At 35.7% G+C, this 25625-nt stretch overlaps 2 protein-coding genes across 3 annotated transcripts in view; both read left to right on the forward strand.

Moving 5' to 3' along the window:
• Positions 1–1335, forward strand: part of LOC111432771 (TMV resistance protein N-like) — a 59693-nt gene extending 58358 nt beyond the window's left edge. The window contains exon 4 of the mRNA XM_023069714.1: positions 50–1335. Coding sequence (XP_022925482.1) covers positions 50–619 — 570 coding nt within the window. The 3' untranslated portion in view covers positions 620–1335. The remainder of the gene's footprint in view (positions 1–49) is intronic.
• LOC111432772 (TMV resistance protein N-like) overlaps positions 1–25356 on the forward strand; it is a 28412-nt gene extending 3056 nt beyond the window's left edge. Inside the window, exons 2-5 of one of the 2 annotated variants that reach the window (XM_023069717.1) lie at positions 20736–21189; positions 22105–23176; positions 23270–23545; positions 24102–25356. In XM_023069717.1, coding sequence (XP_022925485.1) covers positions 20736–21189; positions 22105–23176; positions 23270–23545; positions 24102–25331 — 3032 coding nt within the window. In that variant the 3' untranslated portion in view covers positions 25332–25356. Of the gene's footprint in view, positions 1–20655; positions 21190–22104; positions 23177–23269; positions 23546–24101 lie in introns of those variants that run through there. The other variant, XM_023069716.1, reaches the window with a different exon arrangement.
• The last annotated feature ends 269 nt before the right edge of the window (positions 25357–25625 follow it).

Consider the following 25625-nt stretch of genomic DNA (forward strand, 5'->3'; position numbering starts at 1 on the left):
TAAATGTTGTTCTTGTGTTAAATTGATATCAATCTTTACTCTTTGACAGCATTTCGAGAAGCTGAAGTATATCAAACTCAACTATTCTCAGAAGTTGTCCAAAACTCCCAACTTTGAAACTATTCCAAATCTCACAAGATTGGAGCTTGAAGATTGCACAAATTTGGTCAACATTCATCCATCAATTTTCACCGCAAAAGAACTCACTTTTTTGAGTTTGAAAGATTGCATCAATCTCACCAATTTTTCAACCAAAATTAACCTCAAAGCTCTTGAAATTTTGATTCTCTCTGGGTGTTCAAAACTCAAAAAGATCCCAGAATTTTCAGGCAACACAGATATATTACTGGAACTCCATTTAGATAGAACCTCCATATCAAGCCTACCTTCATCCATAGCAAGCTTGGATCGCCTAATAGTGTTGAGTTTAACCAACTGCAAAAATCTTATCAACATTTCAAACGTATTGGATAAGATCACATCTCTCAAAAAGCTTAAATCTTTCGGGATGTTCGAAGCTCGAAAAAAGAAAACAAAAGCGGGGCGACGTCGAAACGGCAGAGCTCGACGTGAAAGGAATCGAACGAAGAAGAAGGGACGACGGAGACAATATCTTTAGAAAGATTTTACTTTGGTTATGGAAAGCTCCAAGGAGTGGCATTTTTGGGATCCCATCACTGGCTGGTTTGTACTCTCTTACAAGCCTAAATTTGAGTGATTGCAAGCTTGAGGAAGTCCCAGAAGGGATTGAGTGTTTGGTGTCGTTGTTATATCTGAATTTGTCTGGCAATAACTTCTCTCGTCTTCCTACGAGCATTTCTCGACTCCGTAAGTTAAAAATATTGGACATAAACGAGTGCGAAAAGCTTCCTCATTTCCCAGAGCTACCACCAAGGATCTCAAGGTTGATGTCAAAGGGCTGCATTTTGTTGAAAGATTTTCTAGACATTTCAAAAGTTTACCATTCACATTTCATGATAGAAGTGAATCTTCTGAATTGTTGCCAATGGGCTGACAACAAATGGCTCCATAAATTCATCATTTCTTGGATGCAGAAGATGCTCTTCAAAATAGGACACTTCAACATCATGGTTCCCGGGAGCGAGATTCCAGATTGGTTCACGATGACAAAAAAGGGTTCTTCGATATGCGTCGAGTGGGATCATGGCGCGCCGAGCGCTGACATGGGTCGCTTTGTGCTCTGCGTTGTTTGTGGATCGAGCAACAAAAACGACATCACCGATGTTCCTTTCGTCATTATTGCATATGTGACTGAAAAAGACCGGAACGACCCAAATTTAAACAATGAAGATATTATTGTTAGTACATTCAATATTTCAGGGATGAAGAAGTTAGACCACATTTGGATGTCGGTCTTGCCTCAAACTACAACTCTGATGAAGAAGTTAGACCACATTGAGTTTCGATTCTTGCTCCACATTAATCACAATCAAACGGTTATTCCAAATGTTGAACTAAAAAAGTGTGGAGTTCGTTTGATAAATATGGAAGAATAGAGTGAGGCCATGAAAAGGTATGCTTCGTATATTGTTGTAAAGAAAAGGATGAAGTCGCTATTGAAGTATTGATAGATTATTTATCATAGCTATCATATCAGAAGATTTCGTGTTCAAACCTTTGTAATATCATTTTCTTTTGAATCAAGGATTTAGGCACGCAGCTCTTTGTAGATTCGAAGTACGAACTTGTTGTATCATGAATGAGATATAATTGTGACAAGATTTAGATTCACTTTTCAACTAATAGAAGAATTCCATAACCTAGTCCAAGACGTGCTGATAAATCCCAAATGGCTATAAGGATTCCACAACTTACATAAACTAAGTAATGTAGCAAAAACTTCAACTAACATATGTTTGAAAACCCTCCAATCATGGTTATAACATATGTTTGAAAACCCTCCAATCATGGTTAAAATAAAACTTTCTTTTAGAAAATCTTGAGAAAATTTACAAAAAGTTTCAAGAAAACTAGATAAAACAACAAGAAACTCTATAATCCCTCCCAAAATATTTATTCTGAACTACAATGAAGTGTGTTGACCCTAAACTGTGTTGAGAATTATTGAAAGAAATAGTCTTACATTGGCTAATTAAGAGAAAAATCATGAGTTTATAAGTAAGGAACATTATCTCCATTGATACAAGGCCTTTTGGAGAAATAAAAAACAAAGGCACCAGAGCTTAGGATCAGAGTCTACAATATTATACCATTATGGACGTTAGGGATTTCTAACCTATGATGAGCTAATAAACTTGACTTACTAGAATAAGTTAAAGAAGTTACTAACTTATAGAGAAATTATAGGAATATTGTTATTAGTTGCCCAAATTGTGGACCAAGTGATTTAATTAGTAACATTGTTAGTAGTTCTTAACTTGACTAAGATTTAGGGGTTACTTTAAGCTCTTTCCACGACAAAGAGAATTCAAAAGCATAACTGCTTAAGGTTCCTCTATCGAAAAAGCTGTCTCCCCTTAAGTTGTTTTTTCTACTTCAATTGTTTGTTTCGACATATTTCGATAATGGACTACATCAAACATTTGGTATCAGAGCTAGGATGAAACAAATGTCGTCACCACATAAAGTCGCCAGAGGAGATATGACGCCAATAAACAGCATAAAGGAGGGGAGTGCAACGCTCGAGTACCCGTTACTCACGAAGAGTAACTATGCAGTATGGTCGATAAAGATGTGTGTCAACTTACAGGTACAAGGTGTGTGGGACACCATCAAGCATGGTGACATTGAGGAGCTTGAGGATAGGATGACTCTTGTTGCCATCTACCAAGAAGTCTTGAAGGACGTCATAGTGAATGAACCTTCCCGAGGTGAGCTCTCTTCACCCTCACCTCTTCCTCTACCTCTAATAGGGGGTCGTCCCCTCTCTCGTCTTTCTCTTCCTTGTCCTTTGGCCGGCATGGTTCTAGAAATCAAGATAATTTTTCTTAAGTCTATAGTTCACTAATATAAATAACATTATATCGCACACTATTATAATCACACAGCATAGCAAGCATATCAATGTGACATTAAATCAACCGTCATGCTACAATCAACGATATCATCATGGCTCGTGACTTTCAATGTTACATTAAATTTCATACTAGGAAGAAATTGTAGTAAATTCCCTTTTAAACATTTACTTTTCTTATCTTGTGCGTCATGTACCTAACTGTGACGAGGAATCGATGATTGGACCATGGACCATGTCAAGCCTACATTGTAGCCTAGTATACAAAATTTGTAACCTAAAACTCTGACACAAACTGTAACAACCCTAGATTTCTACTTAACTTAAAATCGCTACTGTATACGTATCATAGTCATTTTATGCAGAAATACTTAAACTTTACGATAAAATACATAGTCATGGACTTACATGTTTTATAGAAGGTTTTCCTTATCTTGCTCAATGCTTCTCCATCAACTGCTGCAGCAGGAAGGACAGCTAGAGTAATCAGTCCCCCAAGTGAGCATATTTGGGGGAGTTAGAAATAAAATAAAATGGAAATGTTCTATACTAACCTATAGACTACAAACTTAAATGCATACTAACCTATACTAACCTATAGACTACAAATTTAAATGGCAAACTACCCTACTGATGTGTCATGGTCTCTTGAGTTGCGATGTCACCGTCAGCCGTACATGGAAGCCTTGAAAATAAGAGTAGCGCATGACTTAAGTATTCTGAGAAATACTTAGTAAGGGACTCCGCTACTGGGGTTAGATGCAACCACATACAATCATGAGTGGGAACTATCATATCAATCTATATTCTTTAGGTGGCTATTCTAAGCAAGTAATTGGATGTGTATTTACTGTTCTACACATCGTCCACACGTGCGAGTATGGACCCACCAATCGGTTCGCACACCTCCTGTGCTCCTTTCTTGGTCGAGCGAGCATTCTCTAGAGTTGTTGATGCCAGACACCCGTTAGAAATAGCGACCGTGGTAGCATTATAATAAATATAGTTATCATTTTTCTACCTCGTAGTGTACGCATTCGTACCATCGTAAAAGGAAGAATGGGTATGAGAGGGGATCTGAGAAGATGGAAGAAGATTTTGTGCATTTTGGCATGTCGTGGGCGTCAGGAAAGGGCGTGTACGAGAGGGGATCAAGAGTTCCAGCCCCTCGCCAAAATTCTCGCATCATTTCTGATGATCGAATTTATTGTATTTTATTAATATTATTTTTTGTGGCCTATACTTGACCACAAGAATAAATGAATCAAAGTCATAGAATTCATGTGCTCCATCTAGGCACAGAGTTTAGATATTCTCCCTCTCAAATAATAGATAGTAAATGGGTCAGTTTGAAAATAAATGAAAATGGCTCTTCTGCTCAGAAATGAAATGTTCCTGGAAATTATTGCTCCCATTGGACCATTTGTATCTATATGCATTAGGATCCCGATTCATGGATCTCTCGGTTCGAGAAATCAAAATAAGAGGATCGAACCCCCAGAATTTGTATGCAAGATGAGCCTACAGGAGTGCCAATCAACCGAGCCGCCAGGTTTGAGAATAAGGTGGGATCGAATCATGGGATTCTTTGAGATTTAATTTAATTAATCAAACTCATATGATATGAATGCATCTACAAAAGAAAAAAAAAAAGTGTATAGAATATATAGATCTCCAAACTAAGACTAATGAAATAGAGTTGAACTTGATCGAAGAAAGTAGACTTCGGATACGTTTTCTCGAATGTTGTCATTTTAGAGTCTATATAAGTATTATTTAATTCTATAAAATATGCAAAATGAATATTTAAATTCTGGTCGGGAAAAGAAATCTTACTGCTAGATCTTTGAATAGAAGATTTGATAAAAGTATTAAATCTTATGACTCGTCTTGTGGACACAAAATTTATTGTATTTTTTTCATATTTTATTTTGATGACATAAAATTCATTGGGAATGATGTAAGTTAACATCTTATATTTAAAAAATTGTTGCAACTATTTGATGTATCACTCCAAAGAATGATAATTTATCATTTTAATATTAATTAAAGAAAGATTATCCTAAGAAACTCAAAGGTTGGACACATGTGGTTAATACTATCATTCGTGAGAGACAATTAATGCATAGACGAGACTTACCATCTAATATACATTTGATTGGACAGTGATATGATCATTGATTAGGAAATTAAAAGTTTTCTTAATGTATCTATGAATAATCAAAAATTTTAATTTTATGTATGGAGATAAATATTTGTTATTTACGTCATACACTAACTCCTATATATATTTAGAGAATCAATATTTAATATAATTTCTATATTTAAATTAATTTTACCTCGATTGTGAAGTATGGTATACGAGTTGAATGTTTTTTTTAGAAGCAACAAAAGAACTCGTATGACTATAGAAGTTCCTTTAAAATTGGAAAATGTTTGAGTTGTGATTTAGTCTATCACTCTTTATTATGTTAAGAGTGGTGCGAACACTAATATTAAGGAAAAGAGCGTATAGGGAATCATATCGAAACCATTATGGTAGTGATCAAGGTTGCTTCTAATTATAATGTTTTGATAGGTATAAAAAGACTCTCTAGGCTAAAATATTTGAGGGTCACGTAGAATATTTAGGATTATGAGACATATCTCATCTTTTTTGGTGCGGGTGGGAGAACATTTGGGTATAAAGTATACCCTGAGACACACGTCTCATCATATTTAGTGCAAGTACGATACTGTTGGGATTATGCCCTAACGCCTTGTAATTAATTTTTAATATTTAATAACAATTTTGATTATTTTATGTACAATTTAATATTAATGTAATGACCCTAAATTTTCTACGTTGTACACATATCATGAACATTGAATGCAGAATTACTCCATTTAAACTTTCATAAAATATAAACTTCATCTTAAAACACAACCATGAACTTATGTGTTCCAAAACATCTTTAAACGACCCAATAAAGGACTAAGTAAAATAAATTAGTGATTAAATTAAAAACATCTCATTCTAGCCTAAGTCTAAGAAAAATAAATGCTACTACACAACGCATGTGTCATGGTCTCGAGTTTCAATGTCATCGTCAGCCGTACAGGTATGCATTGCCTTTAAAGAAATATCCAGTAAGTGACCCTAGTATTGGGGATAAATGCAAACACATGAAATTTCATGAATGTGACCTATCATAACAGTCTATTTTCATACGGTGACTATCCTAACGGGTAATTGGGATGTGTACTTAATTTTGTTACACACGGTCCACATGTGCAAGTATAGACCCACCAGTCGGTTCGCACACCTCTTGGACCCTTTTTTGGTCGAGCGAGCATTCTCCATGAGCTATTGATGTCAAACACCCATTAAGGATAGCGACCATCATGGAAGCATTATGATAAATGTTATGAATGTTTCCCTGCCTAGTAGTGTACGCGTTTGTACTGTCGTGAAGGAAAAGGGGTATCCCCCAATGCATGAACTCACAATAAGGCATGTGGTCCCAACATTTTTCCATTTTCATTATCATTCAATACAATCATGCAACGTCTTCCTTTATCTCATATCATTCTATTATATCATTTCTCATATCGTTTATCATATCATTTATCGTATTTAGCATGCTATGTCAGGGTTGTATTTTATGTTAGTTCGTTGTTTTGCATGTCAATCATATCATTCCTATCAACATATACCATATCATAACATTTATATGTTTTCAGACATAACAATTCATACCATGCACATATCGTATCATGTCGTAAATTATAATAATCACATAGCATATCCCAGGCATGCCTTCAACATGTTTTATCATAGCTATATTAATTCATCAAACCTATCGTACCATAACATATATCATATCATTCTCATATTATATTACAATATATAAAAATATATACATCGTTCCCATATCCGGACAATTTCGTAAACATTTCTTAGTTATATCGTTCCATATACATATCCTGATCATATCGTTTCCTAAACTTATTCTAATCGTATCGTCTCACTAGTCTCCCGTAATCATATCGTTTCCTATACATAACCTTATCGTATTGTTTTATCAATCTATCATAAACATAACGTTTTCTATACAAAACCTTATCGTATCGTTTTATTAATCTATCATAATCATAGCGTTTTCTATACATAACTTTATCATATCGTTTTATCAATCTATCACAACCATAGCGTTTTCTATATATAATCTTATCGTATCGTTTTATCAATCTATCATATCCATAGTGTTTTCTATACATAACCTTATCGTATTGTATTATCAATCTGTCATAACCATAGCGTTTTCTATACATAACTTTATCGTATCATTTTATCAAATCTATCATAACACTAGTGTTTCCTATACATAACGTTATCGTATAATTTTATTAATCTATCATAACCATAGCGCTTCCTATACATAACCATATCATATCGTTTTATCAATCTATCATAACCATAATGTTTCCTATACATAACCTTATCATATCGTCTTACCAATCTATCATAACCATAGTGTTTTTATACCTAACCTTATCGTATTGTTTTATCAATCTATCATAACCCTAGTGTTTCCTCGTCAGTTTTATTTCTAAAAACCCATTTGTTCCACTAATAGAAAGATTAGAGGGCATAGGGACTAATTCCCAAACTTTTTTTTCTTTGAAATTGATTTAGTTTTGCATAGCTAAAATCCAAAACTCATCATTTTCATTTTCGGCATCCTTCTGACTTCTTGGTTCAATCTGAGAAACAAAAGCAAGATTATTAAATAAATTAATAGAAGAACGAGTTTTCACACCTTGTTTGAGATCACCAATAATTAAGTCCTTGGAATAAGATAAGGTATACCTCCATTCTTTTTGGCACTGAGAACCTTTCTTACTCCTTTTCATTTAAACTCACTTTTTTTTTATTTGAAACAATTTCTTTCCTTTGTTATAGACAAGTAAATCTCCAAAGTTTCTTTGTAAATCATAACTACAAATAGACTCATCAGAAATATTATTACAAGAATCATTAAACATCACCCGCATAGATTCTTCAATAACTAATAACTAAAGTTCTCTTATTGAAAATTCTATAAGTTTTACTAGTAAATGAATAACCAAGAAAAATACCCATATCAGTCTTGGAATCAAATTTTCCCACCTTTTCTTTTATTTATGGTTCATAAAACATTTGCAACAAAAAACTTCAAAATATCAAATATTTGAAATTTATTATGACAAAATTCACATAAGTTTTATCTTGAATAGTCTAATTAAAACTCTATTTAAAATATAATAGGCTATATTAGTTGCTTCCGCCCAAAAATATTTAAATAAATCATTCTCATTTAACATTGATCTATCAAATTCTTGTAGAGTACGATTTTTCTTTTCAACCATACGGTTTTGTTGAGGAGTCATTGGAGAGGAGAAATATCATTATCTTCACAAAAAATTTTCAAATGATATACTATCAAATTCTAGTCCCACTCCTCATTTTAATAATTAAAAAACCTTTTTCATTTTGAATTCTTTTTACAAAACTACCCAATTTTTTCAAAATATCATTCTTTATGTTTTAGGATCAAAATCCAAGTAAATCTAAAAAAAAAATCATCAACTATCACAAATGCATATAATTCCCTTCACAGCTAGCTATTTTAAAAGGGCCAAATAAGTCCATACATCAAAACTCAAGTAAATCTCAAATAATCATCAACTATCACAAAGGCATAGTAGTTCCCTCATACGTGAAGAGGTCTAGTAATAGAAATCAAATTTTTAGATTTGGAAGAGGACTTGGTTTGCTTACCCATTTGACAAACTTCACAAATTTTATCTTTTTCAAATTTAAATTTTGAAGACCTCTGACTAATGAATTTTTTGAGATATTTGAAATCAAGTGCATACTAGCATGTCCTAATCTTATATGTCATAGCCAAGAGTTATCATGCAAAGCTGAAAGATATTTATCATTTGTAGGACAATCATTTAAATCAATAATGTACACATTATCATCTCTATTTCCAACAAACAACACTTTTCTATCCCTAACATTTTCAATTATGCAATTATTTTGATCAAATATAACTTTAAAACCCTTATCACATAATTGACTAATGCTAAGTAGGTCATGCTTTAAACCATAAACTAAAAGTACATTTTCAGCGAGAGTACAAGAGTCATTACCTATAGTACCCTTACCAATTATTTTACCCTTCTTCTTGTTGTCACCAAAAGTTACTAAGTCATCATCCTTCTGGGAAAGAGTCACAAACTTGGATTGGTTTCCCATGTCTTGAGCAACCACTATCCGAGTACCACTCATTTTTTCTTCGAGCCTTCAAATAAACCTAAAAACCAAGATATTCAAAATTCATCTTTTGGTACCCATACTTGTTTGGGTCCTAAAAAGTTAGTCTTCATTAGTTTAGGGATCATGTTTGCATTCATATTAAAGACATTGTATTTGGATAAGTAACAAAAATAATCTTGATGTCCAAACTTACCAAATGAGAAACAAACAACATCATGCAAGAATTTATTTCTTCGACTAAGTTTATGTATTTTATTTTCAATAGAAAAAATATTTCTTAAAACTATTAGGATCGCATAACAACACACACACTCGATATAAATGAACACAAAGAAAAGGAGAGAGAAAATGCAAGGAAAAGTCTGGCTAAAAAAATTTGTATTGATGACTTCAGGTATATACAGTCAGAGAGAATACATAAAACTACATTTTTAAAGGTTTGCCTAGGGGATATATATATGGTTCAACTTAATATATATAGCTTTACAGGATATAGTCATCTACTATATATATAACTATCTATATAGCTCATATAGTTTTTTACTCTATATAGTTATTTACTATTTATGACAATTTACTTGGTATATCATTTACTATATATAATTTTACTAAGCTATAAAATAGTCAGCAAATTTCATAACTTAACAATTCTCCCCTTAAAGACGGATCTAGTCAACCAAGAATTTCATTCACAAATGACCATGAGCATCTTCAATGCACAATACCGATTAAGGCTTTGCACAATCTCAATATTCCAACATCAACAAATTTTATCACACATGTTTGCTGGATTCTTTGAACCCTCTATCTTCTCCAAACACACCACCATCTTCCACTAACTTGCAAGTAAAATGGTATCGTCCTCTTTGTTTTGTCTTTAAATGATAGATCGGGTTCCTCACGAACTGTATGGCACTCTGACTATCTCTATAAAAAATCTTTTCATGCTGCTTCTTGCCTAATTCTTCCAGATAGTCAGTCATCCATATCGTCTCATTTCCAACTTCAACTATTGTCACGTACTCAGCCTCAGTACAACGCATTTTTGAAGCCTAGACATCTTATCATCCATGGCTTGCTCCCACTTGGTTGTATCCTCCAATTGTAGGGCCTCATCAAAGGGCTCTGGTTCCCTTTCATCAGCAACAGATAGTGTAATGAAGGTACATACATATCTGGTACTCTGATATTACTCGATGATCTTTTCAACACCGGTTTAGGTGTCACTTGCTCTATTGTTGGTTCCTCTACAACAGTCTCAGGAGTTTCTTGAGTATCTGCTACAACATCACTAGGTGATTTTTTTTTTGTAACTCAACCTCAACTCCCACTTACTTCGTTGTCTTGGAACCTTGTTCCACCTTTAGTTCCTCAGCAGTAGTCTCAGAAGTTTCTGGAGTATCTGCTACAACATCACTAGGTGAGTTTTTCTGCAACTCAAGCTCAACTCCCACTTGCTTCGTCGTGTTGGAACCTTGCTCCACATCTGGTTACTCAGCAGTAGTCTTAGGAGTTTCATGTGTATCTACTACAACATCACTAGGTGAGTTTTCTTGCAACTCAAGTTTAACTCTTAGAGTTTATCTTCTCTTTAACCTTGTATAGGACATTTTCATCAAAGGTCACGTCACAATGTCTTAGGACTTTTTTTTTTCTTGTCATCCCAAAACTTGTACTCGAACGTGTCAGAACCATAACCTATGAAGTAACACTTCACAGCCTCAACGTCAAGTGTGTCGCTCTTCTCTGGATCAACACGAATATACGTAGTACAACCTGTACTTGAGTTCTTTTCCTGTCCATACTTCTTCTGGCATCTTGAACTCCAAGGGTACTGACGACCCTCTACTGATCAAGTAGACTGCTGTATTTACAACATCAGCCCAAAATGTCTCTGGCAATCCAGAATAAATCCTCATACCTTTACCTGCTCATTCAATGTTTTGTTCATCCTTTTAGCAACACCATTTTGTCTTGTTTTACTGGGAATTGTTCTTGTTAATCTAATTCCCTCCGCTGTACAAAATGCTTTGAATTCTCACTTGTCATACTCCCCTTCATTACCAAACCTCATACATTTGATGTTCAAGCCAGTCTGATTTTCAACTTCAGCTTTCGACTTCTTCAAGGTGACAAACACTTCTGACTTGTGTTTCAGGAAATAAATCCACACCTTCCTGTTGAAATCATCTATGAAGGTGGCGTAGAACTTTGATCCACCAAGTGTTGGAACTGTAGATGGTCCCGAAACGTCTGTATGGACCGTTTCCAACCGCACTTTCTTTAATTCTCTGGCCGTCTGTATGAAGCTAACTCGTTTCTGTTTGCTCATATGCAGTTCTCACAATGACCCATATGAACAGATTTTAGACCTTCTAAAACATCTTTCGCAGCCAGCATCTTCATTTCTTTCACGATCATATGTCCAAGTCTATTGTGCCATAGACTTAAATTTGAAGCACTCTCAGCAACAAAGTCATGTTCATACACCTTATAATGGTGTATAAGGTTCTATATTTTGTGCCGCATGCTACCACCATAGCACCCTTCATAATGTTCTACGAACTCTTCCCTAACTCTGTTGCATAACCTGTGCTGTCCAATTGACTAATAGACATCAGTTCTTTTTGAGACCAAGAAATATGTGACATCCTTTGATGTCCACTAATTTTCTTGTCGGAGTTTTTATGCAGACATCCAATTTTCTTTAATCTCCAAATCTTTGTTATTGGCAAGATACATCTTCTCATCCAGAGTTGAAATTTCAGAACAACTCTTTATTTGGTGACGAATGAAAAGATGCACTTGAATCCAAAATTCAGGATTCAATCGAACTGTCCACGCTGAGAATTATAGCATTCTCAATATCTTCTACTGAATTTATAGAATCAATCATCTCCAGATTTGTGATTCTGCTTCCTCTTTGATCTTGTACAATCCGTTCGAAAGTGACTATTTTCTCCACAATTCCAACACATTACGTTTGGTCTATTTGGAGATTTTTCTTGGTTCTTTGATTTTGATCGCCCTTTGTTTTGGCCCTTCGATTTACTTCTTCTCCGTTAGTCAACATTGAGACCACTACTAGATGAATTCCCAATTTCTCGTTTGAGAATACTTTTGCTCAAAACTACATCTTGAATTTTATCAAACTTCAGTTTACTAATTGCGGCAACAACAGTATCCAACGACTTGGGTAAAGATGACATCAAAATTAATGCTTTAATTTCATCCTCAAAATTAATTTCCACCAAACTCAGTTGACTTACGTTCATATTTAATTCATTTATATGATCAACAACAAATCCACCTTCAGCCATTTGTAGATTAAACAATCTACGCATTAAATACGCCTTGTTCATAGCTGACGTTTTTTCGTACATATTTGATAGCGCCTTCAATAGATTTAACGTTGTCTTCTCCTTGATGATGTTGAACGCCACGTTTCTGGATAGTGTCAACCGGATCAGCCCTAAGACTTGTTGATCCTTGAGCTTCCACTGCTCTGTGGTCATGGTATCAAGCATCACCCCCAACAGGGGTTTGTGAAGATTTTTTTGACACAGATAATCTACAATTTGCATTTTTCAGAAACTGAAATCGGATCCATCAAACTTCTCAATTCCAATCTTTAAGCTTTTCATCTTCACAAATCGTGGTGAATTTTGCCTAGCTCTGATACTAGTTGTTAGGATCGCACAACAACGCACACACTCGATCTAGATGAACACAAAAAATAGTAGAGAGAAAATGTAAGGAGAAATCTCGCTAAAGAAATTTGTATTGATGACTTCAGGTATGTAAGTAAGAGAGAATACAGATAATACAAAAAAAAAATTACATTTTTAAGTATTGATGACTTCAGGTATGTAAGTAAGAGAGAATACAGATAATACAAAAAAAAATTACATTTTTAAAGGTCTGGTATATATATAGTTCAACTTACTGTATATAGTTTTACCTGTTATAGCCATCTACCACACACACACCCACGCACGCACGCACGCACGCACGCACGCACGCACGCACGCACGCACACACCGTTAAATTTTATATTTTTTCCCTTAAATTTTATATTTTGGGAAAATTTAACAAGGTTTTTGAATGAATATTTTTAGAATTTTTCAATTCAAAACACTGAGGTCGTATGTGACCTTTAACACCACAATATTGACATATAATTTTTCAATTTAAAACACTTGGTCTAATATGAACTTCAACACCAGAATAATGACATATAAACACAAATATAGATTTATCGTAATGAGATACAAATTTACGTGTTAGGCTTAGACATAATAGATGATGTTTTAACAAATATTATTTTAGAACTTGAAGAGGTAGAACATTCATCAATATAGCCTAATCCTCTTTTATCACCGTAAGACTTACCTGTTTCAATTATTTTATCTCATTTTTGAGCAATTAATTAAAAGGACGTTTTAGTCTTACCAAGTTCTTGCTCAGTATTTTATTCATTTTTTTAGTAATTTAATTAACTTATCTTTTTTACCACAATCATATTCAAGAAATGTAACTTTATCAATTAATGCATTTTTCTCATCACAATCAAATACATGTTTTTCATAAGGTATATCAAATTTTACAATATTATGATCATTTTCTTTTAAGCATTAAATTTCATTTAATAAAGACTTATTTTTAATTATTTATCTTTTAATAAAGAAATTTCATCTTATTTTTAATTATTGAGGCCTCATATTTCTTTTGAAGCCCAACATACTTTGAACCAAGTTTTTTTAAATCGGGTTGCATCTCCTCGAAAACTTTAAATAATTCATCATAAGAGAGAATCAAGAATTACTTCATCTTCTTCATTCTCTTTAGCCTTCATTGCTTCTTCTTGGATTTCTTAAATGATTTGAGGAGAGGACAATTCGGTCTTATATTACCCGACTTTTTACAATCATAGCATATTATCTCATCATTTTTGCTCTTTTCACCTTTTTGGTTGGTGAAATGTTTCCTAAATTGTTTCTTCCTTTTGATGGAATGTTTATACCTACGTGTGAAGTAGGCAACATCATCTTCATCAAGGGCTTTCTCATCATTAGAGTCAATTTCTTCGAGCCCTTTTGGTAATCTCATTGTCATGACAGAACCAACAAGTTCATCCAAATGAAGCTTTGTAAGATCTTTTGCCTCTTAAATTGCCGTCACTTTTGCTTCTCAATTTTTATGTAGAGACCTAAGAATTTTCTTACATTTTCGGGAGTAAAATATATTTTTTCAAGATTTTCTAAAGCATATAGAATATTAGTAAATCTAGTAAACATATCGGTGATTCATTTACATCCATTTTAAATAGTTCATAATTATGAACTAACATGTTAATCTTTGTTTTCTTTTAACTTGATTTGTTCCCTCCTGAGTTACTTCAAGAGTTTTCCAAATTTCATATGTTGAAGAACACATATGCTCTATTAAATTCTTCATTACTTTAGGCAAAGTAAAAAGAACATTTTTTCATATCATGTTAATCAAATTCATCCTCTATTTTAATCTCCTCAATATTGTTAACAATTTTTATTGGAATGTAAGGATCTTTACTAACATTTAACCATAATTGATAATCAACCATTGCAAATAAATTCTCATTCTGGCCTTACAAAAAGTATAATTTGTTCCATAAAAAATAAGGAGGACTGTAGGAGCAACCTGCTCTGATACCAATTATTTGATGGTTATAGCAATTGATAACAATAAAAGTATTTAAGCGTGATTACTTTTTCTAATTATCATTTTTTTTAAATAAGCACGAGATGATAATTAATATCAAGAAATAACAATAAACAATTATAAAAAAACTTACAACATTCAATAAATCTTAATAACAATTTCGAAATTAAATAGGAAAGAGTTAGAAAATATAACCGTGATTTTATAGTGGGTCGAGTTTTCTACTCCAACTCCTAAGCGCCTCTTGGAAATTTGAATAAACTTTTCTCGACTTTTCCTCGGATCACAACCCAACAGCTACACCACTGTTTTTACGCAACTGCTACACCGCTCTTTTTACAAGTTTAAGACCAAACTCAATTCTTTTCTAAAAGATTAGATTTACAGTTTGATCACTCACAACTATTTCCTCATAATACAATAAACATCTCTCTCAAAAATAAGATGAAAAAGAAATAATTCTTATATATTTGATATTTACGTGATACGCTCATTCTTATATAGATTTAGAGAAATGTTTTAGTTGTGATTTAATCCATCATTCTTTATTATGATAATATTAAGGAAAAGATCAGTGTATAAGGAATCATATCAAGAAAGAGAGAATTATGGTAGTGACCAAGATTGCTTTTAATAACAATGGTTTGATATGTATAAAAACTCTAGGCTAAAGTGTTTAAGGGTCACCTAGAATATTTAGGATTATGAGACAAATCTCATCTTCTTTATGACAACTGGGAGAACATTTAACTATAAAGTATGCCTTGGGGCAAGTAGGAGACGGTTGGGATTTATGTCCTAACGCCTTGTAATTAATTTTTTTAATATTTAATAATAATTATCTATTGTATGAAAATCAAGGTTATTAGGATAATTTTATTGTGGTTGATATATAAGAGAATCATGTTCGAGTAATAACCTAAAAGATCGATATTATATAGATAAAGTTTTTGACTTTTTGACACTTAATCTCAAATTAATTAATATTTTGATGATAACAAATATGATCTTAAAGACTAATAATTTTAGTATTTTGAACCGTGTAGAGCTAACGATTTCAATACCTTTTAAATCACTCAAATTGGAGTTAAAATAAAGAAGTTATGACCTATATAAAGTTGAATGAAAATTACCTAACCCGGTGATGTGATAGCTAAGTTGACATCACGAAGGTTGACTTTTGATTGTTATAAAATAAGAGAATATATATATATATATATATATATATATTTGTATAAATAATATAATATTTGGTGACCATTGTTATTATTTTCTTTTAATTTCGACATTTAATTTCTATTTAATTTCAAAATTCTGATTTGTCCCTTTTTCTTTTTCCACTTAAGTTCATTTTCTTCTCAATATTTTCAACTTTAAATCCTCCAAAATTCAAAAGCCACACATCTCATCTCTGCAAACTTCCAATTATGATTATTATTATTATTTTTTAACTCATTCTTCATATACTTCTATTGTAATGTGAGACTAAAGTTGTGAGTTGGCAAATTTAAAAATATATTCTTGAATAGAGTTGTAGTGTTATTCAAAATTTTAATACCGGTAATAGTTTGGTCCTAAATCTTGAAAAATTGAGTTTCATCCTGAACTCGTAAAAAGAGTGATGTATTTAAATTTATTTAGAAATCGTGGAAAGAGTAAACAAGAAAGTTATTTAAATTTATAAGAGGTCTGTTAGGAGTGAAGTAGGTCGAGTTTGACCGAATAACTAAATCGCATAAACTGAGAAGCCAAGCCGAGCTGGAGCAAGCCGAGGAGCCAAACTGACCTAGCTGAGAAGTTGAGCTGATCGACTTGCTGACCTGAGTCGCTAACTCACTTAGCTGAGTCGAGACGAGTCGCGGCTGGAAGCTAAGGGTGTGGGTCAACACTCAAGTCGAGGATCGGGTCTCGGGTCTGTTAGGATCGATATCAGTCGTTAGCTCTGATACCAGTTGTTAGGATCGCACAACAACGCACACGCTCGATCTAGATGAACACAAAGAACAGGATAGAGAAAATTTGCAAGGAGAACTCTGGCTAAAAGAATTTTTCTTTTTATTGATGACTTCAGGTATGTACAACAAGAGAGAGTACAGAGAATAGAAAAGTACCTCTACAAAGCTCTACCGGACCAGATATATATATGGTATAGTTTACTATATATAGCTTTACCAGATTTAGCCATCTACTATATATAACTATTTACCATATATAGCTTTACTGGATATAGCTTTACTATATATAGCTTTACCAAATATAGCTTTACCGGATATAACCGTTGACCAAGCTATAAATAAGTATCAGGCTCCATAGCCTAACAATTCTCCGGCTTGGAGACTGACCTAGTCAACCAAGAATTTCACTCTCAAACGACCATGAGCATCTTCACTGCACCATACCAATTGAGGTTTTGCACAACCTCAATATTCCAACATCAACACATTTTGTCAACATGTTTGTTGGATTCTTTGCACCCTCTATCTTCTCAAAACACATCACCATCTTCAACCAACCTCCAAGTGAAATGGTATCGCCTTCTGTGTTTTGAATGATAGACAGGGTTCCTCGCCAATAGCAAGAGTCTCAGGAGTTTCTTGAGTATCTACTACATCACTATGTGAATCTTTTAGCAACTCAACCTCAACTCCCACTTGCTTCACCTCTGGTTTCTCAGCAAGAGTCTCAAGAATTTCTTGAGTATCTGCTACAACATCACTCTGTGAATCTTTGAGCAACTCAACATCAACTCCCACTTGCTTCACCTCTGGTTTCTCAGCAAGAGTCTCAAGGGCTTCATGAGTATCCGCTACAACATCACTCTGTGAATCTTTGAGCAACTCAACATCAACTCCCACTTGCTTCACCTCTGGTGTTTCAGCAAGGGTCTCAGGAGTTTCATGAGTATCCGCTACAACATCACTCTGTGAATCTTTGAGCAACTCAACATCAACTCCCACTTGCTTCACCTCTGGTGTTTCAGCAAGGGTCTCAGGAGTTTCATGAGTATCCGCTACAACATCACTCTGTGAATCTTTGAGCAACTCAACATCAACTCCCACTTGCGTCACCTCTGGTGTTTCAGCAAGGGACTTCCGGCCCATGCAACCTCCTCTGGTGTTTCAGCAAGGGCCTTCCGGCCCATGCAACCTTCTCTGGAGTTTCAGCGACGCTTCCAGCCGACGCAACCTCCTCTGGAGTTTCAGTGACATTTCCGGCCGACGCAACCCCTTCTGGAGCTTCAGCGACGCTTCTGTCCGGACGACGCAACCCCCTCTAGAGCTTCAGCGACGCTTCCGACCGACGCAACCTCATCTAGAGTTTCAGCGACGCTTCCGGACGACGCAACCCCCTCTGGAGCTTCAGCGACGCTTCTGGACGACGCAACCCCCTCTGGAGCTTCAGCGACACTTCCGGACGACGCAACTCCCTCTGGAGCTTCAGCGACACTTCCGGTCGACGCAACTCCCTCTGGAGCTTCAGCGACGCTTCCGGACGACGCAACTCCCTCTAGAGCTTCAGCGACGCTTCCGGATGACGCAACCCCCTCTGGGTTTCAGCAACGCTTCCGAACGACGCAACCCGCTCTGGAGTTTCAGTGACGCTTCCGACCGACGCAACCTCCTCTGGAGTTTCAGCGACGCTTCCGGACGACGCAACCCCCTCTAGAGCTTCAGCGACGCTTTCGGACGAAGCAACTCCCTCTGGAGCTTCAGCGACGCTTCCGAACGACGCAACCCCCTCTGGAGCTTTAGCGACGCTTCATCGAACCGAAATCGAAATCGGATCCATCGAACTTCTCAATTCCAATCTTTGAACTTTCCATATTCACAGATCGTGGTGAATTTTTCCTGGCTCTGATTTCCGCCTGGCTCTACCTTCCGCCCGGCTCTGACTTCCGCCTGGCTCTGATACCAGTTGTTAGGATCGATATCAGTCGTTAGCTCTGATACCAATTGTTAGGATCGCACAACAACGCACACGCTCGATCTAGATGAACACAAAGAGCAGGATAGAGAAAATTTGCAAGAAGAACTCTGGCTAAAAGGATTTTTCTTTTTATTGATGACTTCAGGTATGTACAACAAGAGAGAGTACAGAGAATAGAAAAGTACCTCTACAAAGCTCTACCGGACCAGATATATATATATGGTATAGTTTACTATATATAGCTTTACCAGATTTAGCCATCTACTATATATAACTATTTACCATATATAGCTTTACCGGATATAGCTTTACCATATATAGCTTTACTAAATATAGCTTTACCGGATATAGCCGTTGACCAAGCTATAAATAAGTATTAGGCTCCATAGCCTAACAGGGTCGACGCGCGGATCAAGCTTCCCGCATGTGGTCTGGGCTTAGGTTGCGAGCGACTGTGCTATTTGGTTGTGGTTTGTATGCTTCTGGGTTGGGCCGAAGCGGGTTGCAAACATGGGTCGTGGATCCTTCTCCTTCACATATCTGTTTTTTGGCAACCATTTCTTCTCGCAATTTCTTCTACGAACGAAGACGGTGACACTTCCTTTGAACTACTACAACTACTACACATTGATACCGTGCCTCGATGTATATTCGAAATTCTAACCTATTTCTAGATTTCAAATGCTACAACCACTACATATTAGAATTCCATGCCGCCTAACTATTTTTCTCATGTTTAATTGTACCTTATTCTCCACTCTAAAGGTGGCTGTACCCGATAGGAAATGCGGCTTGGTCAACCTGTCTACAATTACCCATATCACAATTATCCATATCACATTATACCCCTCCAATGTTGTGGGTAGTCCTACTATAAAATGCACAACTATATTCTCCCATTTCCACTCTGTTATGCTTAAGGGTTGCATTATTCCTGCAATTCTTTGTCTAGATGCCTTGACCTACTAGCAAATAAGACACTAACTTTTAAATTATACTATGTTCTTCTTCATGCTACACCACAAAAAAATGTTATTCTAAATTTTAGTACATCTTATTGCCACCGGAATACATAGCAAATGGGGAGTTATGTGTTTCGATTAAAATCTCATTTTTTAGCTCTACCATCGTTGGCACGCATAGTCGCCCTTGGCATAAAAATCCACCATTAGATGATTTAGAGAAACCGCCAGTTGGTTCTGACGTAAGTTGATCTAAAATCTTGGTTAATATAGGATCTCCTAAGAGAAAACAGGTCAACCAGTCCAAGTCCCAAGAGGTTTACAAACCACCTTGTGGGTCTATATTCCCATATCTGGACGTGTGTAGGGTAGTAAATACACATCCGATAACTCGAATGGGAAAGCTTACCTAAGAGAGTATAGTTTTAAATGATGGGTCCCATTCATATTGTATGTGTGCATTCCCTAACACCAATAAACAGTGAGATCACTTATTGAGTATTTCTTAAAATATTCAAGTCACGTGTTACTTTTATGGTAAATGAAAGGCACTTTTGTACCGTTGACAGTGATATTGCACTAAAGACCACAGAACCTACACCGAGTAGTTGTATTTACTTTTAGTAGACTTTAGGTCATTGCTCTTTTAATACTTTTCTCGGTTTTATTTTAATGTACAAATAATAATAAAAAAAGGACAAGAGGGGAAGGGAAAGCGAGTTGAATTATTAAAGGCCCTTTAGAAAGAAGTCTCACACACAACACATTTGGATTGAAGGCTGTTAAGATTAGACCAAACCCATGATGCTTTCTTCATCTTCTTCTTCTTCTTCTTCTTCAAATGGTAAATGGAAATACAATGTGTTCTTGAGCTTCAGAGGGGAAGACACCCGCGGCGGCTTCACAGACCATCTCTACAAAGCCTTAATACACAAAGGAATCTCCACCTTCAGAGACGAAGACGAGATCGAAGAAGGCAAAGACATTTCTTCCGATCTCTTCGCTGCCATTGAAGCGTCCAGAATCGCGCTCGTTGTGGTCTCAGAAAACTACGCTTCGTCAAGGTGGTGCCTTGAGGAGCTGGGTAAGATCTTTGAATGCCACGACCGGCTTGGGATGCTGGTGTTGCCCATCTTTTATAAAGTGGATCCTTCTGATGTTCGGAACCAGACAGGAACATTTGCTGAAGCTTTTGCTAAACATCAACACAGATTTGGAGAACATAACCCCAACATCCAAAAATGGAGGCACCTTCTTACAAAGCTCGCCAACCTCAAGGCTTGGCCTTCCGAAGCTTGGTAACAAAATCAATTTTATCCTCTCTTTTTTTTTTTTTTTTTTCTTCATTAATTATAATTGATATTGTTAAGATAAATATATATATTTTTTTAAAAAAATTAACATAGGTCAAGTATGGTTGATCGTTGGTAAAGGATACGAGTATGATGTTTAAGCGAGTTCATAAAAATTTATAGAATTATTGTAGCGGTTGAGTCAATGTCTTCATTTCTTAACTTTTTCCATAATTAATTTTTTATAACCAAATTTCTTTAAACTAATCTTATAGATTGGATTAGGTAGGGTTGGAAATTTTTACTTTTGACCTGTCATGCATAAAGTATATATAGATTGGATTAGATAGGGTTGAAATTTTTTTTAGGACCAATTAGAAAGTTTTGTGAGGGTTGATGACGCCACTGACTCAAATAGAGTTCACAATACCTTCTATTTTGGGGTTAGGTTGGATTGGATTGTCCCGTTATTTTTATTTTATATGACCCGACCCAACCCATACTATAAAGTTGGATTGATATTTTCTTTTTGTTGGGTCAATCGGACCAACTTGAAATAGGGTTTAGGCTACAACTGAGAAAAAATAATAAAGACTTAGGTTGTGAACTATATTCAGGTTGTTCGAATCACCAACCCAACCAACTTAAAATTTCGATTTCGTCCAAAAGATTTTCTCAACTCAATCTATGTGTATTGGATAATGTCAGTCTTTATATATATATATAATAAATGAATTTGAAGATTTGAACCGAATATAAAAGATAATTCTATTTGTTAACCTAAATCAATTATAAATCCATGACACTAGAAACAAGTAAACAATCTACCTATTTATTGATTAGCTATAGTTACAAATCAATTTATACTATGATTAACTATAACACTACTTGTTTACTTGTGCTCCATTTTCTTGGGCTCAGGACATATGAATCAGAAGTCATTGAAACCATCACCACATTACTATGGGAAAAAATCCAACCGACCTTGAATGTCATTCAAGAAGACAAACTAGTTGGAATCGATTCTAAACTAACCAAACTTTCTCCTCTTTTGAACTCGAACTCAGATGAGGATGTGATCTGTATAGGAATTCATGGAATGGGTGGCATTGGTAAGACGACATTAGCTAGGGTTTGTTACGAGCGAATTCGCGACAAATTCGAAGCTCATTGCTTCGTCTCCAACATTCAAGAGAAATTTGAAACCTCTGGTCTTCCATATTTACAAAGCCAACTCCTTTCAAGGATGTTTTCAATTAAAAACAACGACATATGGGATGTTGACGAAGGAATTGCTATGATAAACCAAGCGATTTTACGAAAAAAGATTCTTCTTGTCCTAGATAACGTGAATTGTTTAGAACAAGTCATGGGATTGATTCCAAACAAAGACGGTTTTGGAGATGGCAGTACAATCATTATGACAACAAGAAATGCAGATTTACTTTCCAACCAACTGGGAGTGAAAAGAATTTTTGAAATGGAAGAACTTACAAACGAGGAAGCCCTTCAACTCCTTAATTTGAGTGCTTGTCCAAAACAAGATTGCTTAGAACCCTCGAGGAACATTGTCAAGATTGTGGGAGGCCACCCTCTTGCACTCAAATTATTGGGATCATCTCTAAAAAACAAAGATGGGAGGGTGTGGGAGTATGTGATAGAAGAGCTTAAAGGAGGTGGGAATATTCATGAAAAAGTTTTTAAGTGTCTTAAAGTGAGTTATGATGGGTTGGATGAACGGGAGAAAGAGATATTTCTAGACGTTGCTTGCTTCTTCGAAGGAAAGAGAAAAGAGCTTGTAGAAGAGATTTTACATGATTGTGGTTTCCATGCTAAAACAAGGGTTGATTGTCTCATTCAAAGATCTCTCTTAACTCTTTCCCGTAACAATAAATTGAGGATGCATGATTTGTTGCAAGAAATGGGTCGAAAAATTGTTCGTCATAAACCTATTCAAGATCGACTATGGCGCCAGAAGGATATTAAAAACATGGTAAGATATATTGTCGGTCTGTTTGGAGTGACTTTTTAAATTCTTAAAAATATTGAAAAATCATTAACTTGATTTGGTGTGATGTGAATTCAGGTTAGAGAAGCATCGGTCGAAAGCATATTGTTCAAGTCGACAAGAAACATTGTGGAGTTTCCAATTTTATTCTCAAGAATGCATCAACTAAGGTTGCTTAATTTTCAGAATGTGAGACTGAAAAATGAGTTGGAATATTGCATTCCAAGTGAGTTAAGATATTTGAAGTGGAAAGGATATCCCTTGGAGATTTTGGTATTGAATTCTGAAGAATATAAGCTTATTGTGCTTCACATGTGCCACAGCAATTTGAAGCAATTTTGGCAGGGAGAAAAGGTAACAATTTCATACTATTATATGTATTATTTGTGAGCTCCTATATCTGTCGAGAGGAAGACAAAACACTCTTTATAAGGGTGTGGAAACCTCTCCTTAGTAGACGCGTTTTATAAACCTTGAGGAAAAATTTTAAAGAGGACAATATCCGCTAGCGGTGGGATTGAGCCATTATAAATGGTATCAGAGCCAAACATCGGGCGATGTGCCAGCGAGGAAGTTGTTCTCTGAAGGGGGTAGACACGAGGCAGTGTGCCAGAAAGAGCACTGGGCCCCGAAGGGTGGTGGATATGGTGGGAGTCCCACATTGATTCGAGAAAGGAACGAGTGCCAGCGAGACGCTGGGCACATAAGGGGGGTGGATTGTAAGATCCTACATTGATTGGGGAGGAGAACCAACCACCCTTTATAAGGGTGTAAAAACCTATTCTTAACAAACGCGTTTTAAAAAAACTCGAAAGAGAAAGTATAAAGAAGACAATATCTGCTAGCGGTGGGGTTGGACCCATAAATGTTGTTGTTTAGTTAAATTGATATCAATCCTTACTCTTGACAGCATTTGGAGGAGCTGAAGTATATCAAACTCAATCATTCACAGAAGTTGTCCAAAACTCCAAACTTTGAAACTATTCCAAATCTCACAACATTGGAGCTTGAAGGTTGCACAAATTTGGTCAATATTCATCCAACAATTTTCACCGCAAAAAAACTCACTTTTTTGAGTTTGAAAGATTGCATCAATCTCACCAATTTTCCAACCAAAATTAACATTCACGCTCTTCAAGTTTTGATTCTCTCTAGCTGTTCAAAACTCAAGATGGTCCCAGAATTTTCAGGCAACACAAATATATTACTGAAACTCTGTTTGGATGGCACCTCAATATCAAGCCTACCTTCATCAATAGCAATCTTGGATCACCTAGAAGTGTTGAGCTTAACTAATTGCAAAAATCTTATCAACATTTCAAACGCGTTGGATAAGATCACATCTCTCAAAAGCTTAAATCTTTCGGGATGTTCGAAGCTTGGAAATAGAAAACAAAAGCGGGGCGACGTCGAAATGGCGGAGCTCGGCATGAGAGGAACCGGACGAAGAAGAAGGGACGACGGAGACAATATCTTTAGAAAGATTTTTCTATGGTTATGCAAAGCTCCAGCAAGTGGCATTTTTGGGATCCCATCACTGGCTGGTTTGTACTCTCTTACAAGGCTAAATTTGAGTGATTGCAAGCTTGAAGAAGTTCCAGAAGGGATCGAGTGTTTGGTGTCGTTGGTGAATCTGAATTTGTCTCGAAATAATTTCTCTCGTCTTCCTACGAGCATTTCTCGACTCCATAACTTGAAAAGATTGAACGTAAACGAGTGCGAAAAGCTTCTTCATTTCCCAGAGCTACCACCAAGGATCTTAAGGGTGATGTCAACGGGTTGCATTTCATTGAAAGATTTTCTAGACATTTCAAAAGTTGACCATTCATATTTCATGATAGAAGTGAATCTTATGAATTGCTTCCAATGGGTTGACAACAAAGAGCTCCATAAATTGATCACTTCTTGGATGCAAAAGATGCTCTTTCGAAAAGGAGCCTTCAACATCATGGTTCCCGGGAGCGAGATTCCAGATTGGTTCACGATGAAAAAAATGGGATCTTCGATATGTGTCGAGTGGGATTATGACGCACCAAATGCCAACATGGTTCGCTTTGCGCTCTGTGTCGTTTGTGGACCATGCAACAAGAACGACACTATCGATGTTCCCACCATCATTGTTGCATCAGTGACTGGATAAGACCGTAACGACCCAAATTTGAACAATGGAGATCTTATAGTTGGTTCATTCAATGTTTTAGGGATGAAGAAGTTAGACCATATTTGGATGTTCGTTTTGCCTCGAACTACGACTCTGACAAACAAGATCCACAACTGTAAAGAGATTGAGTTTCGATTCTTAGTCCCATTTCAAACTATTACTCCAAATGTCGAACTAAAAAAGTGTGGGGTTGGTTTGATAAATATGGAAGAAGAAAGTGAGGCTATGAAACGGTATGCTTCGTATATTATCGTAAAGAACAGGATGAAGTCA

The sequence above is a fragment of the Cucurbita moschata genome, unplaced genomic scaffold (genome assembly GCF_002738365.1).
Source record: "Cucurbita moschata cultivar Rifu unplaced genomic scaffold, Cmos_1.0 Cmo_Scf00040, whole genome shotgun sequence".
Classification (NCBI taxonomy): Eukaryota; Viridiplantae; Streptophyta; class Magnoliopsida; order Cucurbitales; family Cucurbitaceae; genus Cucurbita; species Cucurbita moschata.